Source organism: Trematosphaeria pertusa, assembly GCF_010094035.1.
Source record: "Trematosphaeria pertusa strain CBS 122368 unplaced genomic scaffold BU26scaffold_2, whole genome shotgun sequence".
NCBI classification, from domain to species: Eukaryota; Fungi; Ascomycota; class Dothideomycetes; order Pleosporales; family Trematosphaeriaceae; genus Trematosphaeria; species Trematosphaeria pertusa.
The window spans coordinates 960,789-979,460 of NW_022987213.1; the positions used below are offsets into that span (position 1 = coordinate 960,789).

The 18,672-nt window shown below is 35.2% G+C and overlaps 3 protein-coding genes across 3 annotated transcripts; 2 read left to right on the forward strand and 1 right to left on the reverse strand.

Moving 5' to 3' along the window:
- Window positions 1-6,087: 6,087 nt before the first annotated feature.
- BU26DRAFT_514261 (uncharacterized protein) lies at window positions 6,088-7,731 on the reverse strand. The gene has a single exon (XM_033827793.1). It carries the CDS (start codon window positions 7,265-7,267, stop codon window positions 6,278-6,280), a length of 990 nt encoding a protein of 329 aa, XP_033689329.1. The 5' UTR covers window positions 7,268-7,731; the 3' UTR covers window positions 6,088-6,277.
- Window positions 7,732-7,859: 128 nt separating this feature from the next.
- On the forward strand, window positions 7,860-9,686 carry BU26DRAFT_600063 (uncharacterized protein). The gene is made up of 2 exons (XM_033835146.1): window positions 7,860-8,646; window positions 8,697-9,686. The coding sequence occupies exons 1-2, from the start codon at window positions 8,298-8,300 to the stop codon at window positions 9,545-9,547; spliced, it is 1,200 nt and encodes a 399-aa protein (XP_033689330.1). The 5' UTR covers window positions 7,860-8,297; the 3' UTR covers window positions 9,548-9,686.
- A 918-nt stretch (window positions 9,687-10,604) lies between these two features.
- Window positions 10,605-11,855, forward strand: BU26DRAFT_582813 (uncharacterized protein; the record flags this gene model as incomplete). Its single annotated transcript, XM_033834543.1, has 3 exons — window positions 10,605-10,712; window positions 10,761-11,129; window positions 11,238-11,855. 3 exons carry the CDS (start codon window positions 10,605-10,607, stop codon window positions 11,853-11,855), a joined length of 1,095 nt encoding a protein of 364 aa, XP_033689331.1.
- Between the last annotated feature and the right edge of the window lie 6,817 nt (window positions 11,856-18,672).

Consider the following 18,672-nt stretch of genomic DNA (forward strand, 5'->3'; position numbering starts at 1 on the left):
TACACTAAGATACATTACGTAATTTAAAAGCTATACATATTTAAGTAACTTTTAAGAAAAAATCTACTTTTCTTCTAGTAAGTACTATTATATCTGTATAATAATCTATAAAACTTATAGTATATAGTATCTATAACCTAATAAAGGTTTTTAGAAAACTTCTATAGAGCTAGCTCTTCTAGGTATAGCGTAATAAGAGAGAGAAGTTAGAAAATATCTTTTTAGAGTTTTCTCTTCTAACTATATATATATATAGTTAATCTAGCTATAAATCTTATTATTATATAAATTATAGTAGACTTTAACTATATAGAGCTTATTAACTAATAATATACTAGCTTTAAGTAGTTATTTAAAAGTAAAGCCTTTTTATAGTATAGTATAAAAAGATAGAAATATACTAAAACTATCTTAATATTATTACTTCTAAATATATAGAAGACTTATAATATATATTAGCTTATAATATATAACTTAATATAGCTAGATTATTAATATATATCTATAGTTAGAGAAGAAAAGTCTAAAAAGAGTTTTTTAAACTTCTATCTCTTATTACGCTATACCTAGAAGAGCTAGCTCTATAGAAGTTTTCTAGAAACCTTTATTAGGTTATAGATACTATATACTATAAGTTTTATAGATTATTATAGAGATATAATAGTACTTACTAGAAGAAAAGTAGATTTTTTCTTAAAAGTTACTTAAATATGTATAGCTTTTAAATTACGTAATGTATCTTAGTGTAACTTTAGTAGCAGGTGTAATATACTATAAAGAATATATATATAAATCTTTATAGAAAAATATTAAATTTTCGCTTAGTTATTTAAGAAAAACGGGTTAATTTTCGTTAATTTTTCTTGCTAAGAAATCGTAGGTTATTCGATAGGGTAACTAGTTTAATAGTAAAGTACGTTATAGAGATTATTAATTAATATCTTAATTAGCGTCTACGTCTATTTATTAACTACTACTAGAATAATTAGTTAGATCTTCTACTCTATATAGACTAGATATAAGCTATATTACTATATAAAACTATAGAACTAATAGCGTATAAAATTAAATTTAGATACTAGCTAATATACTACTAGAATTAGAAAAAGTATATAATAAAAGTCTCTACTCTACGTAAGTATCTCTTATGCTAGAAAGTTTAGAATTTTACTAAGAAGTAATATAACGCTATAAAAAAAGCTACTAAAATTATATAAAGTAATATTATAAAAGCGTAAGCTAGATAGACGCTCTAAGTAAATAAAAAGTACTAAGAATCTAATTTTACTATAGGTAATCTTATCTATATTAAATCTTATAGCTTTTTAATAGATTAGTCTAATATAAAGCTTAATTAATAAATATATAGCTTTTATCTAATTATTACTATAAAGAGTTACTTTTTCTAGCTCTAGCTATCTATATATATATATATACATAACGTTTTTTATACTAATTAGCTAAGAAAAGTCTTAAAGCTATTACTAGAGTAGATAGAACCTAAGTAGCTATCTATTAAAGTTAATAGTAATCTAGAATAGCTTATATATAAAATTCTAGATAGCTATCTTTATTAAAATTATCTTTAATACTACGCTATATAGGTTATTTATAATTCTAACTCTACCTAGTATAATACTATAGGCTTTATTAATACTCTCTATAAGGTAAAAGACTTTTATATAGTATATCTAGATAAGCTAGAGCTACTATTATAATTAGATACTTAGATTAAAGCGTATAAAAAAAAGAAAACTCTAGAGAAAATAGTAGAGAATTTAAAACCTATAAGAGTAGAAAATATAAGAGTAACGTAAAGACACTACTAAGTAATTTAAGACTCTACTAAGCTTATAGTATTATTTAAGAAAAGAGCCTATAATAAAGCTACTCTATAAATATAAAAATAAGCCTTCTAGTTTAAATCTCTATAAGCCTCTTTCTCTCTAGTAGATAAGAGCTCTATAGAGAATAGAGTAACTAGAGAGAAGATAGTAGCTATAAAAGCGCTTCTAGTTTAAAACTAATATAAATATACTTACTATAAGCTAAAAGAGATAGTTAAGAGTATAACATAAAAGTTTTAGAAGAAAAAAGACCTAGAAAACGTATTTTAGAGCTTAGAGATAAGCTCTCTCTATAAGAGAGAGTAATATAATAGTCTAGTTTAGAGATTTACCTTAGTTATATAACCTAGAGTTATATAACCTTGTTATATAACTTAGTCTAGTGTCTTAGCGCTTAGTATCTCTATATATAGAGCCTCTTAGAGTATTCTTCTACTTCTTACCTTTAGATAGCTAAATTTAACCTAACCTACTCTACTAGTATCTTTTATTCTTATAGCTTATAGAGACTATACTATCTATAGCTAACTTACCTAGCTAGATATTCTAGAGATACTTATAGTAGTAAAAACTATAAACCTAGCTCTTATAGTACTTCTAGGTAGTAGTATTATTAGTAAAGAGTATTAGTATATATAATTAAACTTTAAGCTTTAATACTACTAAATCTAGGTTAAATAGAACTAAGCTAGCGCTTCTAAATTCTACTCTAATATTATTATCTATAATTAATATATAAAAAGCTACGTAAAATATAAGTAGAAACTTAGTTTTTATAATATAGTTAGTATAGCTATATATTAGAATCTTAACTTAGTAGCTATATACTACCTTTAATAGTAAGAAGTAGCTAATATTAAGTAGCTATAGAAGGTATAATAAATATACTAGTATATAGAGAGCTATAATTTTATTCTTCTTATAGTACTACTAGAACTTAATAAAGCTATAGCTTTTATAGCTATCTAAAATTAGTAGATAATATATACCTATAACGTAACTCTTAGTATATACGTTAAAGTACTTTAACTATATAATACTAACTTTATTTATTATCTAGCTACTTTTAGAGATAGCTATAACCTAGTTACATAATAGCTAGCTACCCTTATACTACACTAAGAAATAGTTCTTACCTATAATAATAAGAAATAGTAGAACCTATATATTATCTACTACTCTTACTATTATAATTACTAAAATCTACTTATAATTATCTAGTTAAAGACTCTTTAGTTATAATTATCTCTTAGAGCTAGTAACTACTATCTAAGGTAATATTATTTTTATTATAAAGCTAGATTTATTAAAATTATACGTATCTTTATTAGTAATACTATACTTTATTTTTATATTATATACTAGATTAAACTACGTCTAAATAATTATAGAATCTTCTTACTTTACTTTCTAATAGTTATAGTTATAATTAAGCTATATTTTAAGCTTAGAATAGCGCGTAATAAAGTTATTTAGCTAGTTCTTACCTATAACCTTTTCTCTCTACTTAGTAAGTAGCTAATTAGCTATATCTTAAATAGTAGTAAGCTAGAAAGTAAATTCTTACGCGTCTAGGTTAAGTATATACTTAACTATTACCTACTCTTTATTTATAGTAAGCTTTATTAAATTAGATATCTTTTTATATTATAGAGTAACTTTATAGTATTAATAGTAAACTTTTTTCTACTCTACGTTATAGAGAGCTATAGCGCGCTATAAGCTTAGCTCTAGATTCTATTAAATAGTCTAGAGTATAAGCTATATCTATAATAGTTCGACTCGGCTTCGACTCGGTGCTTCGGCCCGACTCGGCTCCGCCTAAGTCACATGACCCTGCCTAGCGCCTTGGCATAGGCACCCTGTGTATATAGAGAGCTCTCGGAGCATTCTTCTACTCCTTACCTTTAGATAGCTGAATTTAACCTAACCTACCCTACTAGCACCCCTTATCCTTATAGCTTGTGGAGACAGTGCTACCTACAGCCGACTTACCTAGCTAGGTGTTCTAGAGGCGCTTATAGTAGTAGAGACCGCAGACCTAGCCCTTATAATATCTAGAATTTATCTAAAGTTAATTAAACGTTTATAGAGAGCTTTATAATAGAGATAGTAGTATTTAGTAAAAACTTAGTATTTTTAGGTTATTTATTTATATAATACGTTTATTTATAAAGTATATTAATTTTATAATATATAACTTTATATAGCTAGATTATTTATATATATTTATAGTTAGAAAAGAAAACTCTAGAAAGAATCTTTTAAATTTCTATCTCTTATTATACTATATCTAGAAGAGCTAGCGCTATATAAGTTTTCTAGAAATCTTTATTAGATTATAGATACTATATACTATAAGTTTTATAGATTATTATAGAGATATATTACTACTAACTAGAACTAAACTAGATTTTTTTTAAAAGTTAGTTAAATACGTATAGCTTTTTAATTACGTAATATATCTTAGTATAACTTTAGTATAAGGTATAATATATATTAGAGAATATATATATAAATTTTTATAGAAAAATATTTAGATTTTACTTAGTTATTTAAGAAAAACCTATTAATTTTTATTAGTTTTTGTTGCTAAGAAATTATAGAGCGTTTAGTAGTATAGAGCGTTTAGTAGTAAAGTACGTTATAAGTTTTATCTATTATTATAAAGATATAATAGTACTTACTAGAAGAAAACTAGATTTTTTCTTAAAACTTAGTTAAATACGTATAGCTTTTTAATTACGTAATATATCTTAGTATATCTTTACTATAAAATATAATATACTATAGAGAATATATATATAAATTTTTATAGAAAAGTATTAAGGTTTCGCTTAGTTATTTAAGAAAAATAAGTTAATTTTCGTTAATTTTTATTACTAAGAAATTATAGAGGTTTACTTATATAAGACTTTTATCTATAAAGTATATTATTTTTTTATATTATAGTATTATTCTAGTATATTATATTTATAGTAATAATAAAAGAATATAGTAGATTACTTTTATATATTACTTACTTTAAATTTAGCTAGTCTAGATAGCTTAAATTATAAGCTATATTCTAGCTTTTTAAGAAAATAACTTAGTATTAGTAGATAGACTTATAGTAGTTAAGATAATTATTAGTAGAGACTTAGTAAAAGTAACTAGCTTACTTATATAACTAGCTTACTTATAAAGTATATTATTATATTAATAGTAGACTTTCTTCTACTCTATATTATAGAGAGCTATAGTATACTATAAGCTTAGCTCTAGATCTTATTAAATAGTCTAAAGCGTAAGCTATATCTAGAATTTATCTAAAGTTAATTAGACGTTTATAGAGAGCTTTATAATAGAGATAGTAGTATTTAGTAAAGACTTAGTATTTTTAGAGTATTTATTTATCTAGAGCGTTTGTTTATAAAGTACGTTATAGTTCTTATTTTAGAGAGAGATAAGAGATACTAAAAAGTATACGTTAAGTAGAGTCTATGCGTTAAGTAAGAAAACATAGTACTAGTGCAGCAGAGTTTACGCAAGCGCCTCTAGGGATAGAAACCGTTAGAATGCAGCACGGTTGTTTGGCGATAGCAGCCAGGCAACATTGCGATTTTAAACACAGTAAGGATTTACAGGTGAAGGATTAAAGAAGAGGCTGCTGTTGAAGATCGAAGACGCGTGGGTCGTGGTGGCCGCCCGCGAAAGAGCCCGTGGCCAACGAAGCCCTTCGGGACGGAAAATCTGGTCGGTAGACGAATTGGGAATAGGCCGGCGTGTCGGACAACAGCGGGAGCACTTCGGATGTAGATTATTTCAACCAATCAGAGAGCTCATCCTCTTCAGCAACCATAACACCCGCCAACGCATTTTTCCTTTGGATTGCGACAAGCTGAGCTTAGAAATATATGCGACGGCCATATAAGGTTGAGCACCTGGGCAGCCTTCGTGCAGGGCGTGATTGTGACGCGAGTGGCGATTGATTTTCCTGGCTCGTCGGTGGCTAATGAGCGTCCGCACCAGCCACACCTGCGCAGTGGCTAGAACGCTGCAGCCTGCCCTCATTGGCTGAAATAATTATCGTCCGAAGTTGCGATGCGCTTGGGGCGCTGTCAGCTGATTTCGTGATTCTCGCGCGATCCCCACCCATCATTGGCAACACCAACACCACTTCACGAAAGCAGCATGACAGAAGCATAAACTTCGAAAGGCGCTACAGAGAGCGCTCCAGGACACGATGTGACAAAAGTCGGCCGAGCTATTTCATAGTTGACCTTGGGGATATCCGGGTTGATAGACGGAGCTGACCAATCGGAGCGCAGAGAACCCAAGGGAAAGACTGGTATCAATCTACACGACTACGAGCTCAAAGGAGCGACCAAACTACAAGGAAATAGCACCGACAGCACCAAAGGAATGACTATGACGGTAACTCTCCCCTCCTACGCCAACCTCAACGCCTGAACCCGTGCTCCAACCACCCGCACAGTATCCGCGCTTCCGTACCGCAGTCCCTCCTTCGCCACTGCATTCGGGCTTTTCGCATACTCCGGAATGGCACCCAGCCTCCGCTCTAGCTCCTCTCCCTCGGATCCGCATTCGTAGTACCGCAAAAGCGCCCTCGCATCGCCCATCGTATCCGCAAACAGATCCCGACCATATGCTGTGGCATACGAGTCGATGTGGGCCACATCGGTGTAGAGAAGGGTCAGCTCGGTGAAATATTCAGTCGTGCGCTGCTGTTGTTCGCGCGTCATCCCAGCCCAGGTGGAGCGGGCAAGGCCGAAGAATCTCCGCGCTTTCCATTGCCCCAGACGGCGCATTTCGAAGCGGATGCTGTGCGACAGGACGGAGAGATTGTGGGAAAGGACGCGATACTTGTCGTGGACGAGCTCGGACTCGGCAAGTGTGGATGTGAGGTAGTAGCACACCTTGCCTCCTGTGAAGAACCAGCTGTCTTCGATCCTGGCGATCGTCGTGGCGGCCTCTACGTTGTTGTGGATGGAGAAGACGGTCGAGACGGATACAAGGTCGTCGTAGGCGATGCGCGCTTCGTGGATGTTCTGCTTGAGCAGTTTGCTGCCGTTGATGACCTGCTCATTGGCGGCAAGCTGAGCGACTGTGCGGATCAGGAAATGCTCTCGGGTGGCGAGATGGACCTGCGCTTCGGGGTAGATATGGATGAAGCGCATGGAGGGAGCGATCGGAGTGAGCGGCGTTGAAGGGCCACGGAACAGCATCCATGGGAGGGAGAGCAGGAGGCCGAGGAGAGGGCCGATGAGACCTATTCCGAGCACGCAGAGGATCTTCTGGAGCGGAGGCAGTTCGTGCCATTGCACCTGGAGTTGTTGAGACCAAGTGGGTGCGGGAGGTACATAAGGGGTATAGGGTGGAGGGGGTCCGAATGGAGAGGCATCATCAGTGGAGGCCATGGTCTGATGGATTCGGGAAAAGGCGGAAGATCTGATTGAGAGGAAATCTTATCGATGTAGGAAAAAACTAGAAGGCGGAAATGGATGCGGAGAGGGTTAGGCAAAATGAGATGCGCCATGGTAGGAGAGGATATACCGAGCCTGGGACTCACGACTACGCGACATGCTCAGCGCAAAGGCAGTGGAAGGCGTCTGTCGGGAGCTCTGAGCTGCTCAGCCACGTAGATGGTGAGCACATGGGCGCGTCGCTTTCGCTTCCTGAGGGAGACAGTGAGGTCGCCTTCGCCAGGTGAGAAAGCCATGAGTGAGGCGCTGAGACTATACGAAATGGGGAGCGACCGCCATCGCGGCCGGGATGGTCCGCAGGCCATTCTACGAAATGCAGTGCAAGGCGATATCCGCTCGTGGATCCTCAGCAGCCGCGTGATGGGGATGGTGATTCAGTGGCCGGATGTTCTGGTCGCACGGTGAGGTCGTGAGGTCGTGAGGTCGGCTTTGTCTTTCCTGCGGTGCGGCTTGGCGGCTTGGCATTAGTCTGGGCGAGGCCTGTGCGCCGTCTGCGCTTTGTTCTTCTCTCGCACGTTGCCAGCCACCAGCCTCTCGTCTTCAGCAGACAACGACTACAGCACGCCGCCGACCGCTAGTCTTCGGCTTCTGTCGCAGACAACGACCAAAGCACAGCGCTTTTGCTTTGCGTACTGCCCTCCCGCTTTGTTTCCCAGCAGGGGCCGGCCTGTTAGGCATCCCCCGGCCGTCGCGCTTTGTTCTTCTCCCCAGGACCTGCACGCCGCCGACCTCTAGTCTTCAGCCTCTGTCACAGACAAAGTCCAAAGCACGCCGCTTCGCTTCGCATTCTGCCATGCGATCCCGCTTTTGGGGGTGTTAAAGCCCCCCGCCGTCACACGATGGCCACCATTGCACCTCCCAGCAGACCGCGACACCATCGCGCTCTGCCTCTCGCTCTCGCTCTCGTCAACCTCTTCCGCCTCCGCTTCGTGAGCCTCATTATACTTCCCAGCAGGCCGCAAGCATGGCCCCGACAACAGCGCGCGTGCGCTCGCGCTCTCGGTCTCGTCCGCCACCTCCTGGGCTTCTTTCCACTCCGCACGATGGCCGCTCCCGCACCTCCCAGCAGGTCGCGGGCGCAGCTCCGGGGACAGCTCGCCCTCGCTCGCGCTCTTGGTCTGGTCCAGTTCCTCCGCCTCCGCCTCCGCCTCCGCCTGCAGCAAATGGCGGCGGTCTGAATTGGAATCTCGTCGGTAGTCGCAGGCGGTATGCTATCGGACTACTGACTATCCTTGTCCTGCTCTGTGCTTGGGGCTGGCAGGTGACCAACAACGTCCGTCTCTACATGGATGCCCCGCCCCCATTATACCTCGGTAAGCTGATTCTCACCCTCTACCGTCGTACAGGAGCTCACGCAGCCAAGCTCGGTATCCCCCTTCTTGCGAGCCGACCTTCCACCATCATCCGTACCTGGCGCCACTCTTCGGCATTCCGCAACGTTACAGGAACCTCACATATCCTTTGGGCATCGTTGAGAAACACTACAAGACGATAAATAAGTGCTGGCACCCTGACAAGGCCGCCATGCAGCGCCGGTACGGCATCGGGCCTAAGGAGATGGAAGAGATCCGGGCTATATACCAAGACGGCTTCGAGATCGCCAAAGCAGGACCAGTGGTTGTGAAAACGGTTAAGAAAAGGCCATGGGAAGTCGTGTCCTACGAGAAGCTTCCCATCCAACACTCAGAACTATTCAGGAATGCAACGGCCAAGCTCCCTCACGTTCCCCGCCACAGTGGAGACTGCTTCTGCGGCCTCAGCGAGGCCTTGGTTGGCTTTGCTAGGGCTTCCATCACTCCCTACTACAAGCTGCCTGACAACATCTACCCGCCGCCGCCGAATGTGACCGCTCCTGCCGTTTCTTCCGCCGTCCCGACTTGTCCGCTGTGTACTGTCAAGCGTGCGTACAGTGCCACAGTATACTTCTTTGACCACCTACCCCCGCCAGGACATCCATTCTGGGACTCCGATGAGGTGGTGAACTCGTGGTCGCCGATAGACATGTACGCTCTGTTTCGATATAGCGGTGAAAGCATGCTGTGGTGGTTCTCAGAGCCATCGTGGGAGGACAAGGTACAATGGGCGAGGCAGGGGTGGACCGGCGGGTGGAATCATGTCACCTTGGATCCCAAATTCAATGCGTTGCCCCTAGAGGAGCGGATGGAATTGCACCAGGAGGAGTATGTGGAGGTGACATGGGTTGACGAAGATTGACAAGTGGCTCATGGGAAGGCAGAGTGGACAGTATGCACGAACAAGTCTGCAAGGACTTGATTGAGCATCGTTGATACGGTAAAGGGATACGTTTCAAATTACAAATTGTCCTTTAGCATCAGTTCACATGTGAAAATTGGTGGCGCATCGCTGCCTCGCCTTAATGTTCTCATTCATCCTTCCAGCAGCCGCTTGACTTACCCCTGTCTTACTTTCTTTGTCTTCGCACACGCGAAACCCCTCAGCTCAACCCACTTTCCCGCCTCGCCAACAAAAGAGTACGAATATCAGTCCTGATCGGGGCAGCAGCGAGCAGCCTGTAACCGCTGCCAATCTTTTTCATGTCAGCCATCGCCATGATACCATCACCAGGGCTCACCCCCTTTATTCCGGAGGAGGCCCAGGTCGACTGTTCGTTTCTTTTTGAGGACGTTTCCATCTCTAGGTCGACGCCGACGCCGACGCCGCTCGTCCTTGCGTTAATGAAGGCGGCCGCGCGCTGTGGAGGTTCCTGGCTTAGGTTCGGAAGATGCCATAGCTCATGTGCTCCGTTTTCTTTGTTTAGGAAACGTGTTGAAGGTTTGGAGGCTCAGCCTTGGGTTTCGGAAGATGCTATGGGTGGGTCCTTGGGGGGTTTGGTTTTTAGGAAATAGTGTTGTTATGATTCAGTTCGACGCCACCTGTCGTCGCGTTATTTCTGGAGTCGTGTCGTTGTGGGGGGCCGACACTGTTAGCTTACGTCTCACCTTTTGTCTCCTGCTCTTTCTTTCTTTCTACTAACTCTGTATCTTTATCGATCGTTCTTTCTACTGAGTTTTATATCTTTGTTGATCGCGGCGTATTGTCCTCCCTGCACATACTTCCATTGTTTCCCTATCCGCACCAATCTTTAGCGACCTTTCTTCATGGCGATGCTGAGGCCACGGAAAGCAGGGCCGATCATGTCCTAGGTAAAAGAGGTCGTGGAAGGCCTCGAAAGACCACTTCAAAGCCCAATTCACAGGCTCCCAGCAATGCAGGCCGCGCGAGTCTAAGTATAGCTGCGGAAGAGCGTTCTATGTCACCCCGGCAATCCGCATCTCTCCAACCCAATTTCCCAGGTCCAAGTAGTTCCAGACACGCCAAAAAAGTCATGTACCGAGAAAGACAAAGGTCTTCTAGTCCAGTATGTGCCTTCCCTATGCTACAAGACGCTCACTAACCGAGGTTTAAGGATCAGTCTTCCAACCTCGCAGAGTTCGTCGTCAACATAACCTCCTTCCTCAAGGAGACATTGCTGAAGGCGATTGTGGACACCTCCAACGAAAACAATAAACAATTGAACGAAAGCAACAACCAAATGATATCCCAACTCCGCGGCATCCAAGATGCGATCCAGTCCTGCGACCCGAACGTCACCAACGCTCTCGCGAGTCCTGCAAGCTACCAAGATCTTCTTGAATTCAAGCGCGTCGTCCTGCAGAGCCTGGTCAACCAGAACCAGTCACTATTGGAGATGAAGACAGGCCAAAGCATGCTCGACGACAAACTCCGGCGCCTCGTAACTCTCGTCGACGAGCAGTTGACCGCCCTTTCGCAGGGGGTTAGTGCCGTCCGCGCGCGCTTCTATGAGCTTGAACGGCCATCCCCCATGAATGGGAATGAGGACCGCTCCCGGGAGATGATGGCTTGGCCTGATGAGCTGGAATAGGCCGGAACCGGCCCTTCTCTCGCCTCGGTCGCAGCAGACGTGGAGGCCGTCGAAAAGCTCCTGAGGAGACACCGGCCGGGTCTCGAACAGCTGGAGAAGATGTCGGAATTCCGGCGCCGACTTCTCCACATCGAGGAGCTCGCAGCACCAATGGCAACGCTTGAGACCAGCATCAAGACGCAGTTTGGATCTGTTCACAAGAAGTTCTCTGACATGGACGGGAAGATGACAGACCTGGAGCGCTCCGTTTCCGACCTCGCCAACTCGCACTCCGCACCGGCGACTGCGCCTTCTCAGCCGCCCCTCAACCCCGAGACGTTCGCCACCGCGGTCATGGAGAACATGCGTCCCGCGGTTACGAGCATGGTGCACGAGTCCATGGCGAGCTTCGACTGGTCCCGAATCCAGGTCCCCATTCCCATACCGACTCCCACCACCGAGAAGCAACCCCCCACCATCTCGGACAGCGAGAAAGATACTCAGATCGCAGACCTCAGCACGCATCTCGCCTCCGCCCAGGACGAAGTTGCCACGCTCAAGGACGGCATGGCAGCCTTGCAGCAAGACCACGCCTCCTCCCGGGATCTTCGACGCAGATCCGTAGTGTCTCACATATAGAGTCTTTGCACATGGTGTATAGGCATAAGTTGACAGTATATTGCTACCTAAGTTGTCTGCCGTTGTTGCTCTACCTTCTCTCTAGATCTAAGAGGTCTTAGATTTAGTTCTCTTTCTACTTGCTAATACTCTTAATAGCCTTCTTCTTCTTAGTATTATAGCTCTTATTCTTCTACGTTTTCTAAAGTAGACCTTTAATAAACTCTTTGTTACAAGCTATTCTTATAACTCGAACCGAGGCTTACTTTCGTAAGAGAAGGCAAGAGGTATGCTTTAAACTTAGAATTATTTAGTAATAAAGAGATAACGTACTTCACCACCGAACGCCCCACACCACCGAACGCCCCACGATTTCTTGGCAAGGAAAATCAACGAAAATCAACCCGTTTTTCTTAAATAACTAAGCGAAACCTTAATATTTTTCTATAAAAATTTATATATATATTCTTTATAGTATATTACACCTTAGATTAAAGTTGTACTAAGATATATTACGTAATTAAAAAGCTATACATATTTAAGTAACTTTTAAGAAAAATCTAGTTTACTTCTAGTTAGTACTATTATATCTCTATAATAATCTATAAGACTTATAGTATATAGTGTATATAACTTAATAAAGAGTTCTAGAAAACTTCTATAGCGCTAGCTCTTCTAAGTATAGCGTAATAAGAGATAGAAGTTAGAAAAATTTCTTCTTAAAGCTTTCTTCTTCTAACTATATATATATATAGTTAATCTAGCTTTATAAACTTATTATTTTATATATTATAGTTTGTTTTAACTATATAGAGCTTATTAACTAATAATATAGTAGCTTTAAGTAGTTATTTAAAAGTAAAGTCTTTTTAGTAGTATAGTATAGAAAGATAGAAAGATACTAAAACTATTTTAAAATTATTACTTCTAAATACATAGAAGGCTTATAGTATATATAATCTTATAATATATAACTTTATATAGCTAGATTATTAATATATATATATAATTAGAGAATAAAATTCTAGAAAGACTTTTTCTAACTTCTATCTCTTATTACGCTATACCTAGAAGAGCTAGCGCTATAGAAGTTTTCTAGAACTCTTTATTAAGTTATAGATACTATATACTATAAGTTTTATATATTATTATAGATATATAATACTACTAACTAGAAGTAAACTAGATTTTTTCTTAAAAGTTAGTTAAATACGTATAGCTTTTTAATTACGTAATATATCTTAGTGTAACTTTAGTATAAGGTGTAATATACTATAAAGAATATATATATAAATTTTTATAGAAAAATATTAAGGTTTCGCTTAGTTATTTAAGAAAAACAGGTTAATTTTCGTTAATTTTCCTTGCCAAGAAATCGTGAGGCGTTCGGTGGTGTGGGGCATTTAGTAGTAAAGTACGTTAGAGGTAATAAGATAATAAGTTATAGTTATAACGTACTTTACAAGCAAGCTAGTTATACAAGCAAGCTGGTTACTTTCTCTTAGCAACGAAAATTAACGAAAATTAACGAAAATTAACTCGTTTTTCTTAAATAACTAAGTAAAACCTTAATATTTTTCTATAAAGATTTATATATATATTCTTTATAGTATATTACACCTTATAGTAAAGTTACACTAAGATAGATTACGTAATTAAAAAGCTATACGTATTTAACTAACTTTTAAGAAAAAACCTAGTTTACTTCTTATAAGTACTATTATATCTCTATAATAATATATAAAACTTATAGTATATAGTATCTATAACTTAATAAAGGTTTCTAGAAAACTTCTATAGCGCTAGCTCTTCTAGATATAGCGTAATAAGAGATAGAAGTTTAAAAAAATCTTCTTTAGAGTTTTCTTCTCTAACTATAGATATATATAAATAATTATCGTAGAGACTCTTAATTAGGTAATAAAGTATTAAGACGATTCTAAGACGATTATATAACTCTCTAGTTACGTGCGTAATTACGTGCCTGTCTATATATAGACAAGCTCTTAAGTAGAGTTTTCTTAATAATAGATCTATTTTCTAGCTTTCTAATTTACTATAGTTATAAGCCTAGTAGTAGTAAAGCTCTACGTAATATAATAGCTATAGAGCCTTAATTATAGTAGTAGTCTATTCTCTATTTCTTATTACCTTTTTTTCTTTCTTTCTCTCTATAGCTATAGAGCTTACAACGTTAAATACTACGCTTCTAATAAGTATCTATCTTCTTAATTAAAATATATTTCTACTATAGTACGCCTAGCTTAAATATTACGCGTAAGTATAAGGTATATAAACCTAGATTAATTCTACTATAGTATCTTAGTCTATAGGTAAAGCTTCTAAAGCTCTTACGCTTAATACTAATATAGAGACGCTACGTATATATTAAATTAGATTCTCTATATATATCTAGCTTGCTATAAAACTCTAGGTAATCTAGAACTAGGTATACGTAACTATTAATCTATAAAGGCTAGAGCTTATAACGCTATAAGTAAGCGATTAGTTACTCTATACTCTTATAGAGAAGCTTAAGAAGAATCTTTACCTAAGCGATAATAACTAGAAGAAGCAGGTACGTAATATCTACTAAGAGGTTACTTATTACCTATAAATAGAAGTAAGCTATAAGCTATATACTTAGATACTTAAATAAACCTACGCTTACGCTAACACTAGACTTATTAATCTTAAAAAGATTAAGAGCACGCTTCTAATTAAGAATTTTCTACGCTCTACTATTAAGTTCTATTCTAAGTAGGCTTAACATAAGCTTAACTCTTTTACTTAACCTAGTACTACTTATTATAAGCTATTCTCTTAACTAAGACTAGAGCTTACTTTTATAAGAGAGAGTAAGAGGTATACTTTAGGCTAGAATCTTTAGTAATAAAGAGGTAGACGTAATAATACTATAAATTATAAGTTATAGTAGTAATTTAATAAGTAAAGTAATAACTATAAGAAGCTATAAAAAGTAAGCTTCTTCTAGTTATATATATATACTCTTTAGCTAGATTAGGTACTAAGATCTAGCTTCTATAGATTTCTTAGATTAGAGCCTAATCTCTAGATCTAGTTCTAATTCTTTTAATTCTTCTAATCTATATTATATAACTCTAATTATTTCTATAACTTTATACGTAACCTCTTATTCTATAACTTTAGACTTAGCCTACTATTTTCTCTATTCTAGCTAGCTAATCTTATTACTTATTCTATAATTATAATACTACTATAATACTTACTCTTAACGCTTACGCGCGCTAGTTCTTATAGCTTATTTAGAGTAAGAAAAGCTATCTAATATACGCTACGCTTATAGAATAGAGTAATTATAATTAGAGTAATTATAGCTATCTATATTAATAGAGTATAGAATACTACTAGAAGCTAGTTAACTACGCTTAATTATAATACGTAATCTAGAGATAATTAATAAAAAAGCTTTATAATCTACCTTTAGTAGAAGAAGTAGTAAGAATTCTTAAATAATTATAAGGCGATTAATATAAGGCTCTACGCGCTAATCTAGAGTATAAGAGAATCTTAGATAGTTATAATAGAGATATCTAGTATCTTAGATCTATTAAAGTATAAGCTCTATATAGCTACGTATCTTAGAAAATAGTAACTCTAGTATACTCTTATAAAGCATTATACGTTTAGCTATACTACTCTCTTTTCTTTACCTCTATAGCTACGTGTCTCTATAACTAGCTATCTAAGTACGCTCTTATAAAGTATTATAATATCTAGCGTCTAGCTTTCTCTTATTTATACGCTTTTCTTTTTCTTTTATAGCTACGTATACGTATAACTTATCTACGTTCTACGCTCTTATAAAGCGTTATAGTAATAGATTTTTCTATTCTCTTTATTTTATATAAGCTTAGTACTTATACTAGCTTTTCTATATTTCTTATCTTCTTATAATTAATTTATAGCTCTTCTTATAGTAGCTCTAAGAGCTAGAGAGTATATTATAAAGGCTCTTAATTAGATAATAGAGTATTAAGATAATTTTAAGATAATTATATAACCTTCTAGTTATATATATAATTATATATCTATCTATATATAGATAAGCTCTTAAGTAAAGTTTTCTTAATAATAGATTTATTTTCTAGCTTTCTAATCTACTATAATAATCTAGCTATATAAAGTTATATACTATAAGATTATATATACTATAAGTCTTCTATATATTTAGAAGTAATAATTTTAAGATAGTTTTAGTATATTTCTCTCTTTCTATACTATACTACTAAAAAAAGTTTACTTTTAAATAACTACTTAAAGCTAGTATATTATTAGTTAATAAGCTCTATATAGTTAAAGCCTACTATAATTTATAAAATAATAAGTTTATAGAGCTAGATTAACTATATATATATATATATATAGTTAGAAAAGAAAACTCTAAAGAAGATATTTATTATAGTATAAATAAGAAATAAAAATTTAAAATATATAATAAGTTATATAATATTAAACTATAAAGATATAAAGGCGTAGAGAAGATATCTACTATACTAAGATACTAAGATAACTAAGATTATATAGCTAAGTAGGCAGGTTAGTACTATAATAGTATCTCTCTTCTAGAAAGCTATACGTTTTAGATAGTCTATAAAATAATAAAATATTTAGACTAACTAGTATTTATAGCTTCTTTATCTATTATAGTAGACCTAGCTTACTTAGATAGTAGATATAAAATCTTAGTAATACGTTATTCTAGTCTTTTAGATCTAACGCTAGTTACTATATTATAGTATAGTTCTTTTATTTAATAAGATACTATAGTTCTAGTTACTTATTATAGTAGTCTAGTATTATATTAAACTTCTACTTCTTAGTAAGTTCTTCTATACTATTCTTTCTTTTAAGAATTCTTTTATAAAGATAGTATAACTCTATTTTATTAATTATCTATTAACCTAGAAGACCTATAAAAGCATGCTAAGAGTAAAGTAGCAAGTTATAAAATACTAGAAAAATTTATATATATAGTAGAAGTTCTAATACGTATAATTAATTATTAACCTTTAATATCTTATATAGCTCTATAAGCTTATTATCTTTTTTTTTATTAGTCTATTTATCTTTATATTCTACGTATTAATATAGATAAGATCTTCTATTATAAATTATAGTATATCTTTACGTTTCTTATTTATATAGTATTTATACTAAGTAATAGACTAAGTAGCTAGTACTTTTAGTTAGAATAGAATATAGCTAAACTAATTAGCTATATTATTAGCTTTAAAGAACTTATATTTTTTATAGTAGATAGTTTTAGTAGTACTAGCTATACTAGCTTAACTTCTAATCTTAGATAGAAGCTATAATTTATAAAGAATAGAGATACTTCTATAGTCTTAGATATAATATTATTTATTATAAATTCTATAAGTAGTAGCTACTATACCTAATTATTCTAGTAGAAGTTTATAAAGACCTAGAAATATACTTTAATAAAGCTATTAACTTACTCTATTTACTTATCTATCTCTAAATAGAATAAGAATAAGTATTTAAAAATAACTTCTAAGTAAGTAGAAAGCTATATCTAGAACTAGAAGATAAACTATATACTATAATTAAAAATAATATTATTAGAGTAGCTATAACGTACTTTATTATTAAAAGCTCTATATTATCGAAAGCTCTACGATTTCTTAGCAACGAAAATTAACAAAAATTAACCCGTTTTTCTTAAATAACTAAGCAAAACCTTAATACTTTTCTATAAAGATTTATATATATATTTTTTATAGTATATTACACCTTATATTAAAGTTGCACTAAGATAGATTACGTAATTAAAAAGCTATACGTATTTAACTAACTTTTAAGAAAAAACCTAGGTTTCTTCTAATAGGTACTATTATATCTCTATAATAATCTATAAAACTTATAGTATATAGTATCTATAACTAAATAAAGGTTTCTAGAAAAGTTCTATATAGCTAGCTCTTCTAGATATAGCGTAATAAGAGATAGAAGTTTAAAAATATTCTTTTATAGTTTTCTTCTCTAACTATAGATATATATAAATAATCTAGCTATATAAAGTTATATATTATAAGATTATATATACTATAAGCCTTCTATATATTTAGAAGTAAGAATTTTAAGATAGTTTTAGTATATTTCTCTCTTTCTATACTATACTACTAAAAAGACTTTATTTTTAAATAACTACTTAAAGCTACTATATTATTAGGTTATAAGCTTTATATAGTTAAAGTCTACTATAATTTATATAATAATAAGTTTATATAGCTAGATTAACTATATATATATATATATAGTTAGAAGAGAAAACTCTAAAGAAGATATTTTTCTAACTTCTATCTCTTATTACGCTATACCTAGAAGAGCTAGCTCTATAAAAGCTTTCTAGAAATCTTTATTAAGTTATAAATACTATATACTATAAGTTTTATAGATTATTATAGTAATATAATAGTACTTACTAGAAGAAAACTAGATTTTTTCTAAAATTTAGTTAAATATATATAGCTTTTTAATTACGTAATATATCTTAGTATAACTTTAGTATAAGGTATAATATACTATAAAGAATATATATATAAATTTCTATAGAGAAGTATTAACGTTTCGCTTAGTTATTTAAGAAAAACTCGTAAAGTTCTGTTAATTTTTCTTGCTAAGAAATTGTAGGTTATTCGATAGAGTAACTAGTTCGATAGTAAAGTACGTTATAGTATCTTAATTTATTACTAACTTATATTATTAAGTTACTTAATTAGCTTAAAAAAGATAATAAGCTAATAGCGTATTAGCTAGTACTTATAGAGTC